Below are 18816 nucleotides of genomic sequence, written 5' to 3' on the forward strand. Positions count from 1 at the left end.
CCAAGCTGCACAAGACCTGGTGCTGAACAAGTCTGAGTGGAGAGCTAAGGGCCTGCCAGGAGGAGGCAATGCCACGGCTTTGCTCTCAGTGAGATAGGCAACTCTGGTCAGGGCTGGGTTTACCCCCATTCACCCATCACTTCCCCCTTTTCCTCAGGGATGAAGCCACAACCCAGAATCAGGGAGTAAGGCCAGGCAGGTTATGTGGAGGAGGTCCAGATTGGGCACAGGTCAAGGGAATTTCCCAAGAAACAAAAAGAAGTAAAAATCTAAGGAATGTTGTACTCAGCACAACCTTTTATTCTCATACTTCTATTCTTATATATCACAGTATTAGTTATCTTACTAAGGGCAGGTTGAGGCTAAAAGTATATAAAAAAACCAAAAAAAAAGTAAAAATCAACCAACCAAAAAAACGCCAAAAACCAGCCAACCCTTGCTGACAGACACAAGGTACAAGTCACAAATTTAAAAAGAAAACCCTTCCTCTTTAAACTATAGGTAACAGAGCTCCACCACCTCCTTGCATAAGATTGAGACAGGTATTTCATGGGTCCTTCAGGACCTGGGTCTAGCTACAGGGAATTGCTCTGAATGGAGTAGCATTTCCCTGTTTAAAATGGTCCTGAACTGCAGCTCATCCGGATTTCTTACTGTCTTCATCTCTCAGAAAGAAAGGTTTGTGCCCATGAGCTGCAGGTTGCTGGTTTCATGTTGCACCAGGTACTGGTAAAGGCCTAGGATACACATTCAGTGAAAACATTCCAGGCTTTTAAGTGTCAGCTGCTCTGTGATTTTATCTATCTATTAAGCTATTGTGTTCAGAGAACCTGCAGCCAGGCATGGACCATTAGAACAGGCGTGTAACACATACAGGTTTGTCCTGTTTTCCTACTTCTTGCCACCCTCCCCCCAGTAAATTAATGACACTACTAAAATTCCGAGGGCAGAAGGTGAACAATAGTCTCCAGCCTGCTGGGAGCTGATAGAAATATTACTGGGTGCTTTCCAGACTCCATGCTCTGTGCTGCTCTGAGCTCCATGAGGAGCTGCCACCTCCCTCTTTGGCTGTTTTTGGCACCAGTCACCAGTCAGGCACTTCTTCCTTCACCGCTCATGTTGTGTGGCTGGAGGAAAAGCACAGATTGGCTACTCTCACTCAAATCCTGGAGCATCCACCCTCTGCTGCCATGCCCATGCATCTCCCCACTTTCCCAGCTTGTGCCTCAGCAATTCCACTTATTTGTCTAAAATAGGTTCAGTCTCTTCTCTCTCAGGCTGAGGTCGTCTCAATTTCTTCAGATGGCTCCATCTGTACCATGGGTATCACCAAGTCCCACTTTGCTGCCCATTAAGGCAGGTAGTTAGCTATTTTCCAGCGTGTTGCCAAGGAAACTGCTGGAGCTGAAGGACTGCAAATAGTTCTAGCCTGAAAAATGGTGAGCACTGCTACTAGAAATACTGCAAAAATTCATAAACAGCTACTATTTTAATAGCTCTGGCATGAGATTCAGATACCAGTCATAAATGTCCATTTTATTTTATCACAGTACTGATTAATTCTAACATTTCCCATCTCTGTGCATCTTCTTTAAAAGCAGCCCACTGTGATAACTGTGATAAAACACAGCCCTTAAAATAAACTTCAGTTTATTTTTCAACAGCTGTCCAAAATCCACACTGAATAATACTTTGCTATGCTGTATCTAATTGAAGACCAGATGCCATTGAACTGAAGTCATCAATACCCTGTACAAGTTAAGGCATCTGCTTGCATAAACAGCCTGCTTTTTTGGCTCTTTACCTTTGGGCCAGGACCAAGTCTCATCTGTAAGGTGCATTACAAGTGTAGGTAGTTGTAAAAAGAAATACTGATTGCCATTCTTCTCATGACAGAGAGGATAAATTGTAAATTTTTTATTGCAAAATATTAAAATAAATTACATTTTACAAAGACTTAGCAAATATTTACATACAGTGTGATTCCAGTGACAATCAGCAACAAAGAACAGACAGACAGGCATATTATGGAGTGATAAGAGTCAGAACTGCACAAATGTCAAAAGCCATACTGAAAGACAAGCAAATTTTTAAAAGTTAAATCCATCACAAATGGAATGAATCCTACGAGGCACAAAAATGACATGTCTACAAAGTTCTTTTGTTTAGTCAACAGACATATTGCTTTTTGCTCTCCTCGTCTGTCTCCGCACACTCTCCCAGATCAACTGGAGGAAAAATAAAATCTTCACACATACAGCTGTGTTACCATGGATCTGTTATCAGTCTGGTTTTCATTCTGTGTGCTTTGTGATATCCATTGCCAGCAACAGATTCACGAATCATTAGTTCAGAAAAATTAAACACTCTGATTTTGTATTTCCTCGGTGACTTCGTACCAGTGTATCAGATGTGTGAGGCTGCCTGATGTGAGACAGGTATCTGAAAGTGATGCCCTTCTGGCAAAAACAGGCTTCAGTAACACAGTACAAACCCAAGAAGCATCACAACGATGTCATGAAGAATGGGATAATGTAGTCTTATAGCACTTAAAAGGCCTTCTGTAGGAACAGACTTCCATGGTCACATTTCAGGATTTAATTTTTGAAAAAAGAGTAAAATTGAAAGTACTGGCTCATCTTGGCAAAATTAATAAGTGAATCCATCCTTCACATAATGTGACTGGAAATAAAATCTACTTGTAGGCAACAGCTAGAAAGAAGAGTTTTCACTGCTATTCCATCCCTTCCTTATACATGCTTTTAAGCTTTTTTCCTTCCTTAAATATCCCCCTTTCCTCCCTTTCCAGGAAGAGATCTGTCTCACCTATAAAACCAACTCCACAGCTTCAAGAAAACTGCTAATATTATTAGTTAGCCAAATGAAATCAATAGGTATCCAAAGAAAATGTTTCCAGATTGACCAAATAATTGAAAGAACTACAAGACATAACCAGGTAGCACTGGGGAATTCATGCAGAGACACTTTTGGAACTGAATAGAACAAAATCCAGCCTGGACACCCCTCTAAGTAATTACAGGTAAATCTGAAGGCAGAAAGATATTAGTTTAGATCCCCCAGGCAGCTTCTTTTCTCAAGACGTGGAAGACAGGCAGGCAAAAAGCTGTCCTGTTTAGCTCTTCGGCACTTCTGAGATGGCACCATAATTTTAAAAACCCTGGGAATGGTTCAGCTTTTTGGAGAGAGCCATTATGAAAGCTATGCACCAACTAAACCCCTCCAAAACTCTGAAACATGTAGGGCTTAACGAGACCAATTCTATTGGCCCCTGTGTAAAGAGGAATTTTTTCCCAGTGTTAAGATTACATTAAGGCACATGGTGGGATATCTTGAGAACAGTTTTGTGAGGTGTGATCATGTTTCCCCGAAAAACTGGGAATATTGTACTTTGTTTTAATAAATTTAAACTATTACTTTAAATCCCATGATACTTATTATGCAGACTTATAGTCTATGCTGACTACACTGGGAAAGGCCAGAGAGCCACATCTAGCTTGATAATATGAAACAGATCCCATCTATTCTCAGCTCTGGCATACAAGTGCACTTTGCTACACAGAACAGAGTCTGGGTTCCAGTGTGCAACATCCCCTCCCAATCAAAGCAGCCCAGCCAAGTGTCTGGGTTGTATTATTTCAGTATTCAAGAGAATTTTTCTTTTTTTCTTGTTTTTAAAATGAAGATTGGACTATGCTTTTCCATTTCATGCACTTGCTGAAAGTCTTTTCTCTCCTCGTTGTCCTGTAGCTCTCTAACTGTTACTAAAACTTTGATCTTTCCATCAATAATGGAAGACAAGTTGGAGGACAACAAAAACTATATGGAGTGCTTTCTCATTTTATTTTAAGTTAGTGTGGACTTTTTTAAACAAAAAATATTTTAAAAAAAAGAGAAGGCTAAACTGACTACACAAGCATCCTGCGCATATGCACATAATCCTACCTAACATTTCTTACAGTTATTAAGTACAGCCACAGCCCTTCAGATACAAAATCTTGAAGGGCTTGGAGTAATTTTAGAAGAGTGGAGATTAAGGTATCTTACTAGAAGCAAATAAGAATAATCTTGATACGGCTTCTCCTTCTTTCCTGTCAGATACAAGTCAAATTCATCCAGCCACCATTGCTCCAAATAGCGTAAATATAATAAAATTTGATTACAAATGAGACTCTCTCTTCAACAATACTACCATAAATTGCAGATTAAATACAAATCAAATGATGTTGACTCCACAGTTGTTCAGTATGACAGGTGGACACGAGTTGGCCACAATTTGGCCATTGTGTTCACACTTGATTTGAAAAAATGTCATATGTGTGGAAAATTCTAGGAAAGAAAACAGAATAGTAAAGAGTCCCTTGTTTCACAGTAGATAACTTCAAAACTTCCCATCTAAAGGCTATCCAAGCAGTGCTAGCTTCCCATATATCTTCCTTCTTCCATGGGACAGGCCAGCAACTGAAGCTGCAGCCAACATTTGTAGTTATCAGAAACAGCCAGTAATTTAAGATTAGCATTGCAAGGTTCCAAAAGGTCTTCTTACAGAGCTGGTGAGTCTGCCAGCATTACACTGAAAATGAGACTGGGAAAACTTTTAACTGTTCACTGAACTTTGGAAACTTTCAGACATACCAGAATGGCTTAAATACTCTAAAACCAAACAGGTCAGCAGAACCTGACATGTTAAGGTTTAAAGGCCTTGGCTATCTTCTGTTCCAAGTGTATTGGATAAATCTGAAGCCAATACCTCTTGCCAGCATGTAATCAAGAGCCTCATGTGAAAGAGTTGTCAGGGTTAATGCACAGACATAGAAAAAGAAAGAAAAAGAAAACCATGGTAAAATTTCTTTGTAGCCAAAACAATTTGGGCATACATGCTATGAACAGACATGCTTCCTTCTAGTGAGTAGCCCATCTCCAAGTCAAAAAATAATACTTTCAGAAGCTTAGAGCCAAAGTTCCTTCTAAAAAAAAGTGCCTTATGGCCCAAAGTCATTTGATCACATTTCAGTTTGCCCAAGGTTTGATATTGCCCAAACTTCTATCGAGTGAGATAGAATAACCATTGTATACGCACATAGGTCAAACTCTAAAAACAAAACAAAACAATATATGAAGTGTAATCAACTGTTTCAAAAATCATCTCCCATTCAAGTCATGTCTGAAGTACCAAGGCAGGGAGGAACATCAAACAACAATACTGACTAACACACTGCCCAGATCAGCAGCAGTGCTACAGGTCCCCTCTGACAGGCATTAGGGCATTCGGAGAATATCTGTGCTTCCCAAGGTGATTTTTTCCTAAGAAGAACAGTGTCAATAAAACTTCACCTGTACACAGATATTGTATGAGGTTCATTCAAGTATTTCCTTTAGGAAATGGACAGTGGAAGGACACTTTCAACACTAAAAAAGTTCATTGCATCCTGCTTGTGCCCATACATGCTTTGATCAATAAGTCTTCCAGTCACTTTACTCTTTGACAGTTCCGGGGCTGATGTGTATCTCAGCAGCCCAACTGGCGAGCTTCATCCCAGATCTTTCCTTGTTAGAGGCCTCCTTCTTGATCCATTCCTTTGGAACTCTTAATTTTAGTATTTTATTTATGAAATTAGAATTCACTATAATTTGACAAGCACTGACATTTTCTACAGAGATGTTTCAGAGCTTCCTTCTCAGTCTACCAGCACAGCTCAGCTCAGATCTGTGTGCCCTGGCATTTCATCCAAAGTTTCTCTTTAAGCACAGTGCCATATTTTTGGCAGTAACAACTTAACAAAGAGCAACCCCCTAGATTTCATTTGTGATAAATGCTGGATTCAAATCCAGGTTTTCAGAGGTGAAAGGCTAATGGAGTAACCGAACATGTTTGATGCCCAAAACAGTCTTGCAACAGTATAGTTACAATCCCAAACTATTTCCTCAATGAAATGCATGAACTCAGAGCAGATCCAGTGTATTAACTAGTCTTTTCTATTTTGTTCAAGAACCATAAAATCTAAAGGAGTGGGACTCCAAATTCAACTGTTATTTTACAAGTCTTTCAGAAAAGCAAAGCTGACAGGTTCAGAAGCCAACTTAGGATGGGAAAAGGAGACTGGAGTTTCTTAGTCTGGGACTTGCTTTTGTTTTCAAAGAGACAGGAGAAGCTGCAAACACACTTTTCTCCTTGCTCTATGTTCAATATGCACTGACCCCTTTCAGAAAACCATTGTCCAGCACGCTTCACGTGGCAGCCTTCACATTGCTTACTGTATTATATTCATTCATCAGCTGTTCATAAGGCACAGAAAGTTCTAGCTCATTATTGGTAAAGGTAGATTCATCAGAGGATGGGAATTTGACTAATTTTTTTGCAGTTTCAGATTCCTCTGCAAGATTATCATCCATAGAGGATTTTGACGTTTCCTCATCATCTGAGATATCTTCCTCTTCATCATCATCTTCATTTACAAATGTTATATTGGCATTCTCAAATATTAAGGGCCGATAGTCTCTGGAATCCCACACTTCACCTTCTTCTTCACTAATCCTGTCCAGCTGGTTCACAAACATGGTTCCTTCTAGAGGGCTGTCTGCAACATTTTTGTCATGGAGGGGTCTCAGTACGTGACCATTTTGAATGTCCAGGGAAGTCTCATCATACTCAAATGACTCTGTTTTTGTGTAAGTCACCTGAACATCTATACTGGCGTTCATTTGTTTGGCATTTTCCACTATAATCATTTTGTCATTGCTTGTCTTCAGGGCCTTCTTCCCAATTTGCTTTATAAGGTCATTGTAGGTCTCTTCCTTCTTTGAAAGAAAGCTGAAAATGTTGACATCCTTTGAGGTACCCATTTGAAGGGGTTTTTTAGGCCGAGGGTGGTTCTCAAATGACTCTTTTCTTTTTTTCCTCCGTTTCTTGATTGCTTTGTGGACTTCCACAAACATACTGACCTTCCAGTTAACAAAGAGTGAGAGCCAAGCTAGTCCCAGATAGATCCATAACTCCACAAAGTATCTGTAAAGCGCATGATAGTTTGCATCTGGATTTACACCTACAGGAAATTAAAAACAAAAACATTACTGTAAGAAGACTCACAGCTGATAAACCTTGAAGTTGTTACCCTGAGAACTGCTCTCTTCCTCACTAAAAGAGCCTGGTTATTTGAACATCACTCAGAAAGGTAGCAAGTGGGGAAATGAAAGAAAAATTGATCCCACATCTTCCACTTGTTGGCTACATGTATTCTGACCACTGGACTAACCAAATAAGAATGAAGTATATTTATCCTCTCCTTGTAAGATATAAACATTTTCCTGCTTAAAAATTACCAGTCTTCTTCCTGCCACTGAAGCATGCACATATAGGTACCTTCCTTGAGAAAAAGATTCAGAGTTCAAGGTATGAGGACCAAAGTGCTGAATGAAGCAGTGGCTTTTAGAGAAAGAAGAGGTTTATGAGGAGAGAGGAATATGTTCAGCATTCCCCACTGACTAGGTCTAGGCAGGTGTAGGCCCAATGCCTACACATCCTGCTTAGATCCCATTCAAAGGTGCACAACTAACATGGTGAGCAGGGTAGTTCCCTGCCTGAAATACAGACCTGGGGTACCAGAAAGACTTATGGACTCTAGAACTTGGCTGCAAAAATAACTCAATAAAGGCCTTAGGTGTCTACACCAACACTGAAGAGCCAGATCTAATCCACTGGATCAGTAGCCAGACTTAACAGAATATTCTATCCTGCAAAATGTGCTGTAAAAACTTAGAAAACATATTTTCAAATTAAGACTTTGGAAGCAGAATTGCGACACTGTGCATGTAATAAAATAATACATAAAATACAATTACTGACCAGCAACAAAATCTCCAAATCCTATAGTGGTGATAGTGATGAATGAGAAATAGAGGCCTTCAATGTAATTCCATCCTTCAGTCACCATGAAGACAAAGGGAGGAATAACCAGATGGACCAAGACACCCCAAACAATGAATATAGCCGTGCATGTAATTTGGGCTTTCCTCTGCAAAGAAAATGCAAAAGTCAGGGAATGATCTCAATTTTTTTTCCTACCCATGGCACCAAGAATCATCTGACAATACCAGATATCTCAGTTTTGTGCTAACAATTTAGCTACCATAATTAAAAGTCCCTATAAGTGACTGAAGTAAACACACTTTTTTTTTTTTCCTTTATGTAGAACTCCCTATTCTTGCAACTGCTTGCTCAAAAAGGATTATTTGGTCATAGTTTTGTTTCATGCTCTTGGAAGAGTTTAAGGAGTCCCAAAAATTTTATAAATTGGAATGGGATATGGACATAGCACTCTAGTCTAAAAAGCCATCAGTACCTCTAATTTTCCTCTTACTCATTTGAAGACAGAAGATAATAAGCATTTAAAGTTGTTTCTCTCCCATTTCTGTTTCTTTCTCTTTGTCCCTCATGCCAGCCTCTGTACAAACCTCCACATACACACATATTTCACTATTATTTTCTGGTGCAAACCCTGTACTTTCAGGTGCATTATTTTCTGCACTCTTCTCAGGTGCAAACCCAAGAAATTTCTTGCTCTGATTCTGAAAGCAGGACCTAAAGCAGTCCCAGTGCCCTCCAGGCACTCTGACCCTGCACTGCCTCCCATTTTTATGCAGAGTTAGAACTGAGAATTCACTTGCAGTGGGGAAGGGAGGAGAAAGAAACCCAAACAAACCATCACCAAAAAGCCAACAACATGCCACAAACAAAAAAGCAAAAGCCAGTAACAGAACAAAATATTGTTTTGCAGTAGGTTCACTGCACAGCAGGAAATATTTGTGCTAGCATGCAGGCAGGTGGGAGCCAAGCAGGACAGCATATTATCATTCCTGTGCCTGAGGAGCTTGAATGAAATGTCTGTGAAATGGAGCCTCATGTACATTTGTTCTAAAGGTCTTTAACATAAGAAGTAGTACCAAAGGTTTTTGTGAGATCTCATTTTGCTAAACTTCTTGCAGAACTAACACATCAGATACCATTCCTCTTTTAGTTCTTTCAATGCACACCATTTGAGAAAATTTGTGCAAGTGTTCATTTACTACGAGATAAGCAGGCAAGTTATGAAATGCAAGCTTAATTCATGCATCAAAACTACACAGTTCAAGGGTAAACAAGTAAGGGCTTACCAGGCTGACTCCTCTTTTCGTCAGAAACTGGCCCAGCCTCTTGGCACGTCCTCCAAAGAATTTCCCCAGAGCACTGATCCACGTCAAGCAGAGAGGGACTCCAAAAAGCCCATAAAATATGCAGAAGAGACGCCCAGCATGTGTCTTTGGGGAAACATTTCCGTAACCTGGAAGAGATAAGCATGTCCTCTGTCTGTTCTGGCTGAAGAGAATCCAAGGCTGTGCACAAAACAATGCTGTGTGGGCTCCTACTGTGTTGGGCACTCCTTACTTCACCATCTAAAAGGGATTTACTTTACTTCAGCTGCCCATCTTCTGAAACTGGATGCATTCCAAATCTACTCCACTCTAACAAACACATATTCCATTACTGTACTTTGTGTTCCCTAGATTTTGTGAATCTTTTTCTGGACAAGATGGGACAAATAGAAAATAAAGCTCATCTCAAAACTTCTAATGCGATGTCCCAATCTTAAGCAGCATTGTTAAAACTTGACTGATTTAATTTTACAGTGTGAAACTCAAAATTCATCCTGAAGCTAGGTCCCAGGTGAAAGATACACTATACACATCTAACTTGTGACCCAGTACCTTTGCAGCTTGTGAGTTAAGTGCAAGGCAAGTAAATGCAAGATATTTCAAATTAATTTAGTTCTTTGCTGGTCATAGAACCCAAGAGGGCGTTGCAGATTCAGGCTCTAAAATCAGCAGCCTATATTCTGAACTTCTGATAGTCTTCTTATTTAGGAGTGTTATTGACTTCAACATTTTTCATAAGTTATAATAAAAACTGGATATTGTGAATTTTAAATAATAAAGAAAACCACAGTACTGCATATGGTTTAACAGTAAGACTTCTACATTCGGTCTTCTCTGGTTATTTTGCATTCCCTTTTTTTTAAATTGTGCAACAAGTGTGTAACAGCACCATGTAGCAAAGATTTTTCTGCAAAAGCAGAAGGCAAATGATGTTGAGTTCTGAAAACTTGTATATCACAGGAGAAAGACGTCTTCCAGTGCAGAGGATCTTATAAGGACAAATCAGTAGTGATATTTAAAAAGCAACAGTTGCTCCGCTTCACCTTTTTTTAAGAGGTGGATAAAAAATATAGTTAGTTCTGCAAGCCAGGAACACTGATAATTTAGCAGTAGCTCAAGAGAATGCGTGTGTGTAACAAGACAGCAATCCAAAAACCTCATATGCACTTGCTTTAGGTATTCATTTAACGGAATGCTTTGTCACACTTTTGTTTTGGAATTTTATGATTTGGAAATTTAAGTGCATAAATCAATGGAACTGGAATGACACCAGCCAACCCCAACAGCACCTTTAGTCCATTACTTATTGGAAAGGCACACTTCTCTCTTCTGTACACACATGGAGAGGGTGCCAAAACCCTTGGTTTTTTCCTCCATGAATCTGCAGGTGAACACACACTTTAGACAGCTCCAGCCAGGGGACTTTATTCGGTGGCTACCTTGACACAGAAATGGGAAACTAAAAAAACAGCAGAGCCTACAGAGAACTACAGACAGCAAGGTTGACATAGTAAATATTTACCGATTGTCGTGATCACAGTAGCAGCAAAGATCACAGCATTAGGCCAATTCCAGTTGTTAAAAGTATTGTTCCCAGTGATGGCAACACCCTGTCCAGCAGCGTCTGACACAATCTGTAAGGAAAAAGTAACAAGCAATCTTGTAAAATCCTGGCAGTCTAAAAAAAAAAATGTGTCTGTCCCTCTCAGGTTTTCCCCCTTAGCTCATACTTTCAAAATAACCTCTTGAGTTTTTTGTGAAGGCTGCCCTAGTATATTCAATAACAATAATTTTATGAAATACTAAAAACTTTCTTCACATAAGAAAAATTAATTCAGGTGCTCTGACATTTCAATAGGGAGTTTCAATTAGATAAACTTTTACTTGACTTACAAGTTTAAAACAAACAGATGTCTTCCAGAGATCTAATAACACTCCTGCAAACTGAACTAGCATTTAACCTCCAGTGCAGATCTTGAATTTGGTTTAATATTAGGGACGTCTTCAGAACTACTATCCATTTCAAAACACTGTTACATGCCTCAGCTTGACTTGGGTATGAATGTCATAGAATCCTTGGCAAAGCTCATGTGATTCATGTTAATTCACCTGCTGTCTCTAACGAAGTCAAACCATCTAAAAGCAAACACTTAAAACTGTACTTTTCAAAGACAGAGAAATTAACATTTTTTTCAAAGCATTTCATGCAACAGGATTCGAATCATTGTCCTTGAATCAGGCCCTTTTCTTCTCCCACGCTGGAATCTGGTATGCCGTGATAAATGCAAAGCAGTAATTCTTATTTTGTGCAGAAATTGCAAGTTTCAGACCAAAACCTTGCATCTCGCTGATTCTGGAGTGCATTTCTACCTCCCCAAAGTCAAAGGAAAAAACCAAACAGATATACCACATTCCCTCTGAGAAATCTCAAGTTATTTAAATGTTTGCCCTGTAGCATCATGATGCAGGTTAAAACCTTACCACGTTACTCTGCTTTTTTCCCTTCAGTGTAAACACCGAACAAAACTCTGAGGCAACATCAACAGACAGAAAAGGTGAAGATATTTCCAAATGTTGATTTATAATGTTACCTGTATGCATTTCTCCCTCAGTAAGTGTTGAACATAAAAAACTATCTGCAGCTAAATATTTAAAAAACTGGAAGCAATATACTTTAAAAAATTTTTTTTTAGAAATAAACATGACAGGTGATGTTTATATTAAACTGGCAAGAACTTTTAAAGGTAACAACCAACTCTTCCTTCCCCCATCACCCTTTCCTTCCTTTCTACTTGATTAAGATCTGATCTTGGACCCAGCAGAGAACACAAAGTTCAATCACTACATACAAACATACACAAGTTAACACAAGTTTTAATTATTCTTGAGACTTATTACATATTACCACCCTCCTACTGTAATAAAAATGCCCTCAAAGTGAATGTATTGTACATATACAAGATGCACATGATTTAATTAAAAATGCACTTTCAACACACTGTTATGTGTTGTTCCAGGCTGTTCCAGAAGATAAAAGGAGAAGCATTGAAAGTGAATGAAGGTAAAGAACTCGATTTTTTTTTCTCCTGGTAAAGTCAAAGTGTGTGTAAAACTGGATGCAGTGTCTTTCCACAGCCTACAGGCTCTGGATAGAAAAGGGACAGAGTTCTCACCAAGGCACTCATTTATCATGAGAAAGTGGTGTACAAATAAGAAGCAGCCCTAAAACAGGCAGGTTGAGGGCAGGCAAGTAAAACACACAATGTTTTGAGAGCAGGCAAGTAAAACACACAAACCCTCTTCCAAAAAAAAAAAAAAAAAAAGTATCACAAGAGCTCATCTGAGAAGAAACCAATCAAAGTACAATCACTCATTTCTGCCATGGTCTGCAGAGGAACTTCCTGAAAGTCCCAAAGGACATCCAAATCACCTAAAAAACACAATCTGTTATCTATTATTCTTGAAAAGATGCCCTGACTTCTTCCATTGCCTAAATGTTACACTAAGAGCCAGTTTTCCAGTCATTCTCCATTCCATAATCAGACTTGGATACTTTATAGTTTTTGTTTCCTCACAAAGCAAGCGATCTCCAAGAGACCCAGTGAACTATCCACTCCCATTATCTCATTGCATTAATCCACCTTGGCCTGACCTCATGAGCTCAGCTTCCCAGTACATACAAGTATGTCAAGACCTGCCAGGATTTGAGGTCTGGAGGTCTGACGAGGTCCCAGATCTGAAGGGAAGAAGCTGCTGGACCGAGTGGCACACAGCTGCCCTTTGCAGCCAGGCAGCTAACATTCTGGGGGAGATGGCCAGCTCCACAAGTTATATGAACCCTTGGTGTGGTGAAACAGAGATAATTCTCCAGACACAACTGACACCCTCTTCCTGTCCCTATTTGCACACAGCTATGGACTATTAGCACACAATTATATAAGATCTATAGCCCAGTCTTCTAAGTTACTTCATGCCTCCAATAAGTCTGAATGTACTATATGCATCCCAGCTGCAGGAACAAAGACAGTCACAAAACATGCTTATATAGCTTTGGTGCTGTGGGAAATATGTAGCTGCTTTCCAAGCAGCTTAACTTTTGACCATACTGAAATAATTAAAGGTTCTGGCTTAAAAAAAAAAAAAAAAGTACGTGGACACTATACAACTGAACAGCAAACATGGTTGTGTTTTTTTGCTTGGCAAATCTGTTAGGCTCAAATGTCAGAGATGCCTTTGTTTTCATATGCAAGGATATAGAATGCCCCAGGTTGGCTGTGCTTGATTTCCTAAAATACAGAAAACTTCCACCAAAAAGTCTTTGGATTGTAAAAAACAAAGCAAGGAAGAAGAGGAAGAAGAGGGTAGATGGTGCAAGTGTTAGAACTCTTGAAAGATGTAATTTTAAAATACTTTTTCAAGTATGCCCAAATGCAAAAGCTGAAAATAACTAACTTATAATTTATACATCGCCTCAGGTCTCACCTCAAGAAAGTTCATACTGACAAAGGCAGGAGTGTTTTAGGCACCTGCCACTTGAATTTCCCCCATATGAGTAAAAGTATGGCTGGAAAGCTCTTAAAACATATTTAAAAATAGCAAAGAGAAATCTTGGCCCATATAGGTCACACACTGTTACTGATTTTATTCTAAGAGTTAAGGAGTGCAAGAAAATCTTAAGAGACTCTAGTAAGGAACAGTTGGGTCTGACGACAATAAGCAGTAGGAAGAAAAAAGTACTCCTGGGGTACTTGTGGCCAGATAGACAGACACACCAGACTGGAGACAGAAGACAATAAACTGACTGTATGTAAACTAGAGCAACAGATCCTGCCCCACAGGCACCCTATTACATAGAGGAAGAAGAGCCAGATACTGCTCAGAGCCAGGTCTCTTTTGGTGTTATTCAAAGCATTCCCTGGGATATCACATCCAGGTCTAATGGCAGCTATAAGGTTCTCCCAGCGGTATGAACAATTGTCTTTTGAAATGCTGTTTTTCCACAAGAAAGGAGATGTAATTGAACTATTAAGCCTGAAATTACACCCAATGGCTTTCATTCTACTCCCAAGAGTATTACAATGTAATAATGGACAATCACAGCTTCTGAAAGCTGAATCCATTAAAGCAAGAACTGATGCATCCTTTGAGGACTCCCTAGGCTTTGCCCTCACTTCTGACTCCAAGAGAACATAGGAGTAATTTTGCTTCTTTCTTAAGTTGTTTTAATAACATGGATGTAAAGATTTAGTGCACTGAAAAACACTGAATTTAGAATCTACCAAGTACTTTAGAGACTTTCCTACAAGAAATGAAAAAGCTTTAACGGTAATCTTTTTTCACGCTGACATCTAAATACAATTTGAAGAAACCAGAGAAGTGCAGTAGCTATCTAATCATAGGTATGTATAATACTGACAATTAGCCAATCACAATAAAATTGTCCAGGGTAATAAATTTTAAATTAAAACTATCAGATGAACAGTATACTGCTGTTCATCTTTAACAAGATGTCAGTTTTTAACCAAATCCAGCAGCAGCAGGGCTAAACAGATAGGTGAGGTGGTACAAGCAACTGTATGAACAAAAAGCCTAAAAGAATTCATAGTGACTTTAAAACTACATAAACAGTTAAAATCCGTGCCATGCTAATTGCACACCCTTTTACTTGTCCCACATGGCTTTTACAGTGATTTAGGTTTCCTGGCTCCAGCTATAAAGTTACAGTAGCAGTCAGCTGTTTATAATAATCTTATTTTTAGACGCAATAAAAACATATTTAATTGTTAATGGATTATCTTTCCAGTAATAAAAAAAAACCTGAGTCACATGTGAAGACTCCCAGATCAGATATATATTATGAAGTTCTGCTGACCTGGATAATATTGCCCCAGGATTGAGTACATGTATATAAAGAGAAAAGAAACCCTCTCAGCCAGTAACCCTTTTGAAGGAAAAAGGCCTGTGGGTGGTCACAGCTAAATTGACAGGACAGCATCCTCAGACTCATTATGCAGACAGGCAGCACAGTGGCCATGGGTGGAAGTTTCCTGTCCTGTTGGCATACTTTACTTTGATGTCTGCTTACACATTAAAAGTAGCAGAAGCTATTTCACAGGCACAGGCACAGTCTGAATTTTTTAAGTACTTTATAGCTAGATCAAGCTGTAAATTCGCAGTCAAACTAGAATATATTAATCCTGGCTTACAGCTGTCATAGCTCAACTACTGTGTAAGTTTCTGTATTTAGTTGTTAAACAACAAATATATATCTAATGTAATACTAAACAGCATAATTTATTATTTTGAGTTATAGTCACTGGAGAAAGAGAAAACAACAAACAAACACGGCAGATATTGAAGGTGATTGGCTTTCACTCTGCACCCCCAATGTGCCCCCACTGAATGGAAGATACTGTCCATCAGAGAAAATATTTTCCTCTCCGGAATACCTTGGCAGCTTGGGTTTTGGGTAAGGAAGGGGAAAGTGAAGCCAACTATGCAACTAATGATTTTACCAATGAATAAAAAACTCTTTCTCCCCAATTACTTTTCATGTCTAGATCTATGAGGTGTACACAAGTAATGTTTTATTAAAAATTCCTGTTTGAGTTCTTCAAAGACTTCATATTAACCTATATATATTTTCATCTCTCTTCCCAACCTCAAAGACAGATGCAGTACTGCTAAGAAAATCTTGCTGTGCCACGCTGCTTACTTTGGTAGCCAGAGACAAAACGTGGCAGAGCTGCAGAAAGCTGAGAGAATTCCCATACGGTGAAATGATTTCACTGAGGCAGCAGAAAGATCAGCTATTCCCATGTCATCTTTAGAACGGCTGCTATACACGTGTCAGTGCACAGAAATGGAAGCTCATCACTTCTTGGAAAGGAAAAAAAATTCTTTAAGGATTAGAATACAAAAACCTCACACAGCCTAGAATACAAAACAGCAGCACCCTCTCTGGACATGTTTCTGCCACTTGGCACCTGGCATATTTCATATGTGATCTGCTCGAGGCAAGAGTTCTCAGGAAAGCATGGTAGTTACCATCCTCCCCTTCTGAGCAGCTCAAAGCCACCAGAAAAGCAGAAAATTGTGGTTCCTGCCATCTTTTTTCACTGCCATCTCTAGTGTAATGACAGACCTACCCTAACTGCTCGCGTTCCCATCGGAATCACACTGGCAACATGAGCAGGGCCAGCACACGGAGCCAAGTGGACAAGCCCTTGAGGCTGCCTTTGCCACTTGACAGTCTCTGCAGGATTACACAAACCAGCAGGACTTAGGATAGCTGACCTCTCATTTCCCTCTCAGCATTATCTGTGTTTGCAGTATGAATTTCATGTTTGTCAGGGCAAGAACCATGCCAGATGTAAAAGAAGTCTTTTAGCTGAGTCCTGGATTTCCTACTTCTCTTCTGTGGGGAATGGTTTGCGACCTTTTTTGAGAAAGAAAAATAAGACAAATGAACCACATTGTCTCAGTCTGACAGGCAACACCCTTGTGTCTTGCTAACCTGTGAAAGGTTTACTGTCCTTTACTGACCTATGCAGAGAGTTGAGCTGGAAGCAAGAGGTGCAGGATATGAGTCAGCAGCACCTGCAGTATAGGAGGATGGTGGGAATTAATAAGTTCCACATTAAGTGAAGAGGACATTGGTTGACTACACAAGTTTGGTTCCGGATCAGCTAAGCATAAAGGAGTGAATACCCAGCTGGCCTATGTTAAACGAGGTTCTGCAAGACTCTCGATAATCCTAGAACTTGTATAGTCTGTTTTAACAAACAAAATCCAAGGCAGAAATATCTTGTTTCTAACAGGACAATGGGGTTGTGGACAGTAGCCGCCTACCACAAGGTCAAAGTTGAAACTGAAACAAAAAGTAGGAAGTAATCATTGAGGGAATAATATTAACTTTCACTTCTAGAAGAACAGAAACTCCACAAGCTTCATGCTTGATGTTGACAGATGTAAATAACACACATATCCAAAAGAATACATGAAGTTTATGCAAAAAACTAGAGAGATGACTAAGACTATATAGGATTCCTTCTCCTTTATGTATGAATTGAAATAGAAGAAAAAAATAAAAACAAACCCTGGAAAGCAAGTGTTATTCCTCAGGTTTACATTCCTATGTAGATCAACTACAAATAGCAGGGGAAATGTTTTCCCCTTGCTGTCATAACCAATCACTTTATAAATGCAGCGCAAGTGCTATAGCAAGTGCATACATATTTTGCATTTTTCAATCAACAGTTTAGTCTTAAAATATAGCTCTCTTATCAAAAGACAAAGTTTTTAAAATTCCCAGGGGGGGGGAAAAAATCCTGGCAAAACATGGATTAACATACTTCAAGGGAGGAATTTTTTTCCAACAATAGTAAGATTTAATCCAGAATGAGATGATATTTTCACACTTCTATCAATACAGCAAATAGAATATTATCTTCTCACTTTTCCACAGTCTTGGGAAAAAGAAGAACTCAAGTTTTGCTGGCTTTTTAAAACTGTTTCAACATGTCAGTGTTTTTTGTTTACTTGTGTGCTTTTAATATGACAATTATGAAAGTTATTTACATTTGCTACAAGTGACTTTAAATGATCCACCAGTATCTTACAGCATACAAACCAGAAGGGTATATACAGAGTTTGAACACATTGTATATAACACACTTTACCCAAAAGGTTATATAACAAGATTGAACTTGCTCTGCAGAGAGAGTTTGGCTAATCTTGTTGATTCTTCATTTACCCAGCCAACTTCTTAGTGTTTCATTCTGTTCATGCAACAGTGCTTCTCAATGCATAAATTAATTACAAAACCAAGACTCACTATTGCTTTCCCTTCATTATGCTTTACTTTGTCTGTTAGGAACTTGTGCCTTCACCTAAGCAGATTTTTTCTTACCTAACTGAGCCTCCAGCACATGCCACTTCATACAAAGCTGTCCCTACATCTAAGCCTGATAGTTAAAAATGCATGTAAATACATGCCTAGTTTTCACTCTGCATAGTTTTGTGATACAACAGACAGCAAATTAGGCATCATTTTTGGCTGTTAGTTTAGAACACAGAATACCCAGATTTCTTTACACGTCTTGTTCTTGATTTCTTATTTAAGTCATTTTGTCACAATTCATTTTTGATTTGTTTTTAAGTGGGAAACCTCCTGTTCTGAGACTTAGATGTGGCTGGCACTTTTTTTTTTAAGCAGCCTTGCTAGTTTTATTGCAATATTTTATTATTTCCATTTAGGTGGAAAAAGCACAGAGTGGGATACCTTGTCCTTTACTGGACTATGAAAGCAGAGTCCAATGAAAGTACTTAAGTACATGCTATGAAGAAAACTGTGGATTAGAGCTCAACATCTCTTTTAATTTACTGATAAACCAGTACAGAACAGGCTGTCCAGTAAGAACACCAAAGACAAGAAACTACCAAACAAGATAGTATCAAACACAGAGAAACATGGAAATGGTCTTTACCAGAGAGAAAATATGCTTGACGAAACAACTGCATGTAAAGAAGCCCTGTATATGTCCTTCAAAGGGCACAACTGAGTTTGAAGAGGGATTAGAAAACACTGACATCTTAATCTTACACACC

The 18816-nt window shown here is 39.0% G+C and overlaps 1 protein-coding gene across 1 annotated transcript in view; it reads right to left on the reverse strand.

Annotated features, from left to right (window-relative positions):
* Positions 1-1986: 1986 nt before the first annotated feature.
* The window catches only part of KCNK5 (potassium two pore domain channel subfamily K member 5), a 34588-nt gene continuing 17758 nt past the window's right edge, over positions 1987-18816 (reverse strand). Inside the window, exons 2-5 of the mRNA XM_064708905.1 lie at positions 10730-10841; positions 9169-9335; positions 7862-8030; positions 1987-7061 (exon numbers count right to left, since the gene is read on the reverse strand). Of these exons, the coding sequence (XP_064564975.1) occupies positions 6247-7061; positions 7862-8030; positions 9169-9335; positions 10730-10841 (1263 nt within the window). The 3' untranslated portion in view covers positions 1987-6246. The remainder of the gene's footprint in view (positions 7062-7861; positions 8031-9168; positions 9336-10729; positions 10842-18816) is intronic.

Source organism: Zonotrichia leucophrys, chromosome 3 (genome assembly GCF_028769735.1).
Source record: "Zonotrichia leucophrys gambelii isolate GWCS_2022_RI chromosome 3, RI_Zleu_2.0, whole genome shotgun sequence".
Classification (NCBI taxonomy): domain Eukaryota; kingdom Metazoa; phylum Chordata; class Aves; order Passeriformes; family Passerellidae; genus Zonotrichia; species Zonotrichia leucophrys.